Below are 8,347 nucleotides of genomic sequence, written 5' to 3'. Positions count from 1 at the left end.
GAAACAATCATAACAATACAATCACCACATGTAACAAAAACACACAGTGAGGTAAATATTTGCACATATAAATAAGCATTTTATAATTAGTTAGGTCCAGTGCAGCTTATTGTTGAACATTCACTGAGTTTTTATGATTTTTTTCGACATACTTTACTATGACCTTTTTATGATTTCTTTTGACATACTATGACATTTCATAGTATGTCAACTCCGTGAACCATCACCTTATCGTGGTGGAGAGGTTTGTGTGTCTCTGTGAACCTGAGGGCTGTGTTGTCTGGAGCTTTGTGCTCCTGGTAGGGTCTCCCAAGGCAAAGTGGTCTCAGGTGAGGGGCCAGACAAAGAATGGTTCAAAAACCCCAATGAATAAGCAAGGCAGAGATGGAGTGACCCTGCCCGGAGGAAGCCCGGGGCCCCCGTCTGGAGCCAGGCCCAGACGGCGGGCTCGTCGGCGAGCGCCTGGTGGCCGGGTTTGCCATGGAGCCCGGCCGGGCACAGCCCGAACAAGCTACGTGGCTCCCATTTCTCCAGTCCATGGGCCCACCACCTGTGGGAGGAACCGTTGGTGTCGGGTGCGATGCCACATGGGTGGCAGTGAAGGTCAGGGGCCTTGACGGACCAGACCCGGGCGGCAGACGCTGGCTCTGGGGACGTGGAACGTCACCTCTCTGTGGGGGAAGGAGCCGGAACTGGTGCTGGAGGTGGAGCGCTACCGGTTAGATCTGGTGGGGCTTACCTCTACGCACAGTCTTGGTTCTGGAACCATACTCCTGGATAGGGGTTGGACTCTTTTCTTCTCCGGAGTTGCCCAGGGTGTGAGGCGCCGGGCGGGTGTGGGGATACTCACAAGCCCCCGGCTGAGCGCCGCTGTGTTGGAGTTTACCCCGTGGACGAGAGGGTCGCCTCCCTCGCCTGCGGGTTGTGGGGGAAAACTCTGACTGTTGTTTGTGCATATGCACCAAACAGGAGTTCGGAGTATTCGGCCTTCTTGGAGACCTTGACTGGAGTCCTGCATTGGGCTCCAGTGGGGGACTCCATTGTTCTGCTGGGGGACTTCAACGCACACGTGGGCAATGATGGAGACACCTGGAGAGGCGTGATTGGGAGGAACGGCCTCCCTGATCTAAACCAGAGTGGTTGTTTGTTGTTGGACTTCTGTGCTAGTCATGGATTGTCTATAACGAACACCATGTTCGAACATAGGGATGCTCATAAGTGTACCTGGTACCAGAGCACCCTAGGCCAAGGTCAATGATCGATTTCATAATCGTTTCATCTGATCTGAGGCCGTATGTTTTGGACACTCGGGTGAAGAGAGGGGCAGAGATGTCAACCGATCACCATCTGGTGGTGAGTTGGGTCAGGGGTGGGGAAGACTCTGGACAGACCTGGTAAGCCCAAACGTGTAGTGCGGGTAAATTGGGAACGTCTGGAGGAGGCCCCTGTCCGACAGACTTTCAACTCACACCTCCGGCGGAGCTTTTCGTGCATCCCTGTGGAGGCTGGGGGCATTGAACCCGAGTGGACAATGTTCAAAGTTTCCATTGCTGAAGCTGCGGCGAGGAGCTGTGGTCTTAGGGTCTTAGGTGCCTCAAGGGGCGGTAACCCACGAACACCGTGGTGGACACCGGTGGTCAGGGAAGCCGTCCGACTGAAGAAGGAGTCTTTCCGGGATATGTTATCCCGGAGGACTCCGGAGGCAGTTGCAGGGTACCGAAGGGCCCAAAGGGCTGCAGCCTCTGCCGTGAAAGAGGCAAAGCAGTGGGTGTGGGAGAAGTTTGGAGAAGACATGGAGAAGGACTTTCGGTCGGCACCAAAGTGCTTCTGGAAAACTGTTCGCCACCTCAGGAGGGGGGAAGGGGAACCATCCAAGCTGTGTACAGTAAGGATGGGACACTGTTGACCTCAACTGAGGAGGTAATAGGGCGGTGGAAGGAGCACTTTGAGGAACTCCTGAATCCGACTAATACGCCCTCTATGTTAGAGGCAGAGCTGGAGGATAACGGGGGATTGTCGTCAATTTCCCAGGTGGAAGTCACTGATGTAGTCAAACAACTACACAGTGGCAAAGCCCCGGGGATTGATGAGATCCGTCCAGAAATGCTCAAGGCTCTGGGTGTGGAGGGGCTGTCCTGGTTGACACACCTCTTCAACATTGCGTGGAAGTCTGGGAAGGTGCCAAAGTAGTGGCAGACTGGGGTGGTGGTTCCCCTTTTTAAAAAGGGGGACCAGAGGGTGTGTGCCAATTATAGGGGTATCACACTTCTCAGCCTCCCTGGTAAAGTCTACTCCAAGGTGCTGGAAAGGAGGGTTCGGCCGATAGTCGAACCTCGGGTTGAGGAGGAACAATGCGGATTCCGTCCTGGTCGTGGAACAACGGACCAGCTCTTCACTCTCGCAAGGATCCTGGAGGGAGCCTGGGAGTATGCCCAACCGGTCTACATGTGTTTTGTGGATTTGGAGAAGGCGTATGACCGGGTCCCCCGGGAGATACTGTGGGAGGTGCTGCGGGAGTATGGGGTGAGGGGGGGGTCTACTCAGGGCCATCCAATCTCTGTATGACCAAAGTGAGAGCTGTGTCCGGGTTCTCGGTAGTAAGTCGGACTCGTTTCAGGTGAGGGTTGGCCTCCGCCAGGGCTGCGCTTTGTCACCAATCCTGTTTGTAATATTTATGGACAGGATATAAAGGCGTAGTCGGGGTGGGGAGGGGTTGCAGTTTGGTGGGCTGGGGATCTCATCGCTGCTCTTTGCAGATGATGTGGTCCTGATGGCATCATCGGTCTGCGACCTTCAGCACTCACTGGATCGGTTCGCAACCGAGTGTGAAGCGGTTGGGATGAGGATCAGCACCTCTAAATCTAAGGCCATGGTTCTCAGCAGGAAACCGATGGAATGCCTTCTCCAGGTAGGGAATGAGTCCTTACCCCAAGTGAAGGAGTTCAAGTACCTTGGGGTTTTGTTCGCGAGTGAGGGGACAATGGAGCGGAAGATTGGTCGGAGAATTGGCGCAGCGGGTGCGGTATTGCATTCAATCTATCGCACCGTTGTGACGAAAAGAGAGCTTAGCCAGAAGGCAAAGCTCTCGATCTACCGGTCAGTTTTCGTTCCTACCCTCACCTATGGTCATGAAGGCTGGGTCATGACCGAAAGAACGAGATCCAGGGTACAAGCAGCCGAAATGGGTTTCCTCAGGAGGGTGGCTGGCGTCTCCCTTTGAGATAGGGTGAGAAGCTCAGTCATCCGTGAGGTGCTCAGAGTAGAGCCGCTGCTCCTTTGCGTCGAAAGGAGCCAGTTGAGGTGGTTTGGGCATCTGGTAAGGATGCCCCCTGGGCGCCTCCCTAGGGAGGTGTTCCAGGCACGTCCAGCTGGGAGGAGGCCTCGGGGAAGACCCAGGACTAGGTGGAGGGATTATATCCCCCAGTCGGAGCTGGTTAATGTTGCTCGGGAAAGGGAAGTTTGGGGTCCCCTGCTGGAGCTGCTCCCCCCGCGACCCGACACCAGATAAGCGGACGAAGATGGATGGACTATGACATTTTTCAACATACTATACTATGACTTTTTTTGACATACTATATTATGACTTTTTTCGACATACTATACTATGACTTTTTTCAACATACTATACTGTGACTTTTTTATGATCTTTTTCAACATACTATACTATGACCTTTTTATGACTTTTTGTGACATTACACTATGACTTTTTTTTCACACACTACATCATGACTTTTTCATGACTTTTTTCAACATACTCTACTATGACTTTTTTTTTGACATAACTTACTATAACTATTTTTGACATACTATACCATAACTTTTTTCAACATACTATTCTGACTTTTTTATGATTTGTTCAACACACTATACTGTGACTTTTGTTTGACATACTATACTATGACTTTTTATGACTTTTTTCGACATACTTTGACTTCTTTATGATTTGTTCAACATAAAATATGACTTTTTTCATTTTTTGACATACTATACTAGTCTGGTGGAACAGGCTCAGATGCTCCAATACCTTCTCCCAGATGGCAGGAGGCTGAAGAGGCTGTATGAGGGGTAGCTAAGGTCACCCACAATGCTGGTTGCTTTGCTTTTTTCAACATACTATACTATGACTTTTATTATGACTATTTTTGACATACTATACTATGACTTTTTATATCTTTTTTCAACATACTATACTATGACTATATATCTTTTTTATTGATTATAAATAACAAAAACAAATCATACCAAGAAAACATAATTTACAGTTACAGAAACATATTTACAATCATAACCAGGAGTGAGGGGAGTGGGACACCACTGATCCACCCAGCAACCTTCAACACACTATGCTATGACTTTTTATGACTTTTTTCGACACACTATACTATGTCTTTTTTTCGACACACTATAATATGACTTTTTATGACTTTTTTTACACACTACACTATGACTTTTTATGACTATTTTCAACATACTATACTATGACTTTTTTCAACACACTATACTATGACTTTTTTAATGATTTTTTTTTACACACTATACTATGACTTTTTTATTATTTCTTTTGACATATTATACTATGACTTTTTATAACTTTTTTCACATGCAATGGTGGACATTTGTTACATCCTACTACAAGTATATACAGGACATCACCATCTTGAAGCTCACATAACATGACATACTGATAACTTAGAGCCAAACAAAACACCTAAGAACAATTGGCAATTTGGAGTATCAGTGATAGTTTTATTATTATCAGCAGCTATGAACATTTATTATTCCAACCTATTAGCATCTCAGCCTGCATAACCACTCTAACACTATTACTAGTGATGATCAAATGAAGCTTCGTGAACCATTTTCTCTTTTTTCTGAGCCCACTAGATGGGGCTCTCTCTTCAACAAAGGGTTGAAAACCCACTGAATTGCCATTCCTTTAACCTTTTTCTTTGAACAGAGAGCACCATCTAGTGAGCTCAGAAAATAAATAAAATGGTTCACGCAGCTTCATTTGACAATCACTAACTATTACACTCCTATTACAACTACAATGGCACTCGGAGTGTAAATCGTAACCTCCTTGGTGGAAGTAGATTAGGCTTGTATTAGTATCTTCCTGTTTAGCTTGGCTATTTACACATTTCTTGTCCAACACCTACATGTTCAGCATTGAGTAAATCTAGCATCAGCATATTATTTGTAGTACCAAGTCTATCACTGTATGTGCTCATGTATAGTGCTTCACATCATATAGGAGAGAATATTTAAATGTAAGTTTATATCCAGCAGATGCCGAGCAGGTGGCAGCTCACAGCCCACAGCTTTAAGGCAGTGCCATCATCCTGACCGGCCCTGGAGCTCTCTGCAATGGCACAGTCTCTGCAGGGAATGGAAAGAAAAGGCATGTAATGACCTCTTTTGTACATGTTTTAAAATAGAAATAATAAAGAATTAGGGATTAAATCAATGATGAATGATGGCTTCCACATGGATTCAATTAAACAGTGTCTCATGAGAAATGTACATTTTGTACATTCAGTGTATGGCCTTTTAGTAGCTGTGATCGCTTTTAGATGTAGCTGTCATGTAGCTGATTGACATATTTTTGCATGTGCCACCTTATAAAAATACTTTCTGGTGGTGTAAGTCTCTGAATTGTCCTGCTAACCGACAAATCCTAAGAAGGTAAGATATACTATTAATGTTGTGACTTGTAACTAAATATGTTAATGACAACTACAATTTCAAACATTATGCACCTGTAAAGAAACAATGGCATCTGGTTGTTTAAATGTGTGTGTTGTAATGCTGCCTGTTGGCTTTTTACTTCTTAATAAGGCTTGTTAAGTGGCTTGGTTTGGTTAATTTGAATTGATTGATCTTGAGTATTGCTACTAGTGCTATCCCAGTTCAGACTGACTTGTAGTATCCTCCAGTGAGCAGCTGGTTCTCAGGAGTGACGGTGCAGTAGATGGTGGTGTAGGCTCCCCCTGCCGGGGTCTTGAGCAAGGAACTGAACGTCTTGAGTATGCCCACAAGAGGATGCCTCAGGTGCCTTGTTATTTCAGTGTTTACAGTGCCGGGGTCCACAGAGTAGGCCATCACACCTAGAGCTGTAGGCAAAGGGATGTATTACGGTTCAAATGGGTTAATGTGGATGCCAACTTCCCAAAATCTTCACTGCTTTCCTATACCTCGGTAGTGCTTTGGTCAAACTGAAATGGAGAAAATCCTTGACAACAACCTAATACTAGCCAAACACAAATTACATGGTGCATGGATGTAATGATCAGCTCAATATCAGAATCCGGGTATATTAACTTTAGCTTTATGAATAAAGTCATCACATTATTTATTATATCATGATAAGACATTTACAAAAGTCATTTTTCATTCATACCATCTCTGTAGAAATGATTACATTAATAGTGAGAGAAACAAGGTGTGATCAGTGAAGCAATGATGTGTTTTTTACAAACAAGTCTCTCCTTGCTCTGTATCTTGCCCAGAGCGGTTGTGGTTAAGGCATGAGACTTTCACACTGGCAAGAGATGCAGATCCATTTTTTACGCACAGGGAAAGAGATAGAAAGGCATAGAAAGAGACATAAAACAAACATACATGGCGCATAATGTTGCTGTCTCTTCCACAAACACACACCCTACCCTCAGTCCTTTTGGCCAGCTCTCTGGTAAACAGGATATTGGCCAGCTTGCTCTGTGCGTAGGCCTTGACAGGGTGGTAGTTGTTCTCACCGCTCAGGTCATCAAACTGGATCTTGCCCATGTTGTGAGCTACAGAGGACAAGTTAATGACCCGGGATGGGGCTGAGTGCTTCAGCAAGTCCAGTAACAGAAAAGTCAGGAAGAAATGACCTGAAGATGGAGATGGTGGGCGGAAGAAAAGAGAAAGACAAGCAGTTTGGAGCAAGAGAAAATAAGGTGAAAAGAAATAGAAAAATGGGATGAAAAAAGAAATTCACAAAGGCTTTAGAGATTGGCTCACTGTTCATCCAATCAGTGATTAGAACAAAGACACCCAAATGAGCTGGTTGATCATTTGCTATCACAGGGGCCCATACCAATTAAAGTAGATTTATTGTAATAAATGAGAGGCCCTCAGAATTCAACAAACATCCCCACCCTTAACACAGGGGCAATCCCAAAAGTGTATTTCCTCTATATTTTAACCTCATACCTAAGTGATTGACTCCAAACTGCATCTCATATCCATCCACAGTGGTGTCGTAAGGGCACATAGCCACCCCTGCATTGTTGATCAGGTAGTGAAGAGTCTTCTCAGCTGGAAAACACAACATATGTTTCCTGCAATACTTTTTGTAAAACGTATGCTGTATTCTATAGTGTATGTGTGTGTGTGCCACTCACTGTTGTAGATATTCTCAGCAAACTGGCAGATCGATTTGGTGTCAGCTAGATCCAGTTGCCTGGCGACTACCTTAGCTCCCTCCACCTCCCTCATGATGTCACAAAGAGCTTGCTCTCCTTTTGCCATGTCTCTGCATGCCAAAATCACCCGTGCACCTAAGGAGATTAATACCTCTTAATGGTGACTGTGTGCTTGCATGTACATTCATGTTGAAATTTGAAGAAAGTGAGGTGGTTTTGAGCTTACTTTTAAACATGTATCTTTGTCTCAGTGTTCATATATCAATATAGTGTGGCAGGCATTAGTAGTTCCAGTTCTCTGCTCTGGTCATATGATTTTAGCTGTATTTTCTTAAAACCAGTATTGGTTTATATGCTTGTAAACATTATTTAATTTCTTTCATTTGTTAATTTAATACTTGAGCCACTTCATTATATTTGTTATTCATATGAGCTTGCTAAGCTTAAAAACAATGTTTATGCAGACACTCTGAGTCACACAGCAATAAAGCCAACAGAGCCTATAAGTCATCATGGTACTCATTTGTCTTTAAATGTGCAGTTCTGTTTGCTTGCCTCTGCCGGCCAGGTCTTTTGCTGTCTCTTTGCCTATTCCAACATTAGCCCCCGTTATTATAGCTGTCTTCCCTTCTAGACGCACATCTGAAGACCACTTGGGGATAAACAGAGACCTGAGGAATGAGACAAGAAGGTATAAATGATGAGAGAAATATTAATAGGCTTGACACACAGCATTAGATGGAAATCCTATTTTTACTGTCAACAGAATAAAAAACTAAAAAGAAAAGTGAAGGGAAATAAATTATTGTTTATGTGACCTGTTTTAAACTTACAGTAACTAAATTACAAGGTGGGTGAGGTTTACCACCTAAGGCAAAACAGTAAATGCCAAAAAACAACAGTCAGCGTATAAAATGAAGTTAAAAGTCACAGGTGTT

The 8,347-nt window shown here is 44.7% G+C and overlaps 1 protein-coding gene across 1 annotated transcript; it reads right to left on the bottom strand.

The window, feature by feature from the left end:
- Positions 1-5,276: 5,276 nt before the first annotated feature.
- si:dkey-73n8.3 (retinol dehydrogenase 12) lies at positions 5,277-8,088 on the bottom strand (the record flags this gene model as incomplete). Its single annotated transcript, XM_028569973.1, has 6 exons — positions 5,277-5,379; positions 5,921-6,113; positions 6,666-6,875; positions 7,198-7,302; positions 7,389-7,544; positions 7,965-8,088. Coding segments are annotated over 6 exons (891 nt in total), but the record flags the coding sequence as incomplete, so codon positions are not given.
- Between the last annotated feature and the right edge of the window lie 259 nt (positions 8,089-8,347).

Source organism: Perca flavescens, chromosome 22 (genome assembly GCF_004354835.1).
Source record: "Perca flavescens isolate YP-PL-M2 chromosome 22, PFLA_1.0, whole genome shotgun sequence".
NCBI lineage: Eukaryota > Metazoa > Chordata > Actinopteri > Perciformes > Percidae > Perca > Perca flavescens.
Note: the sequence above shows the minus strand (reverse complement) of the source record. Positions and strands in the feature narration are given on the sequence as shown.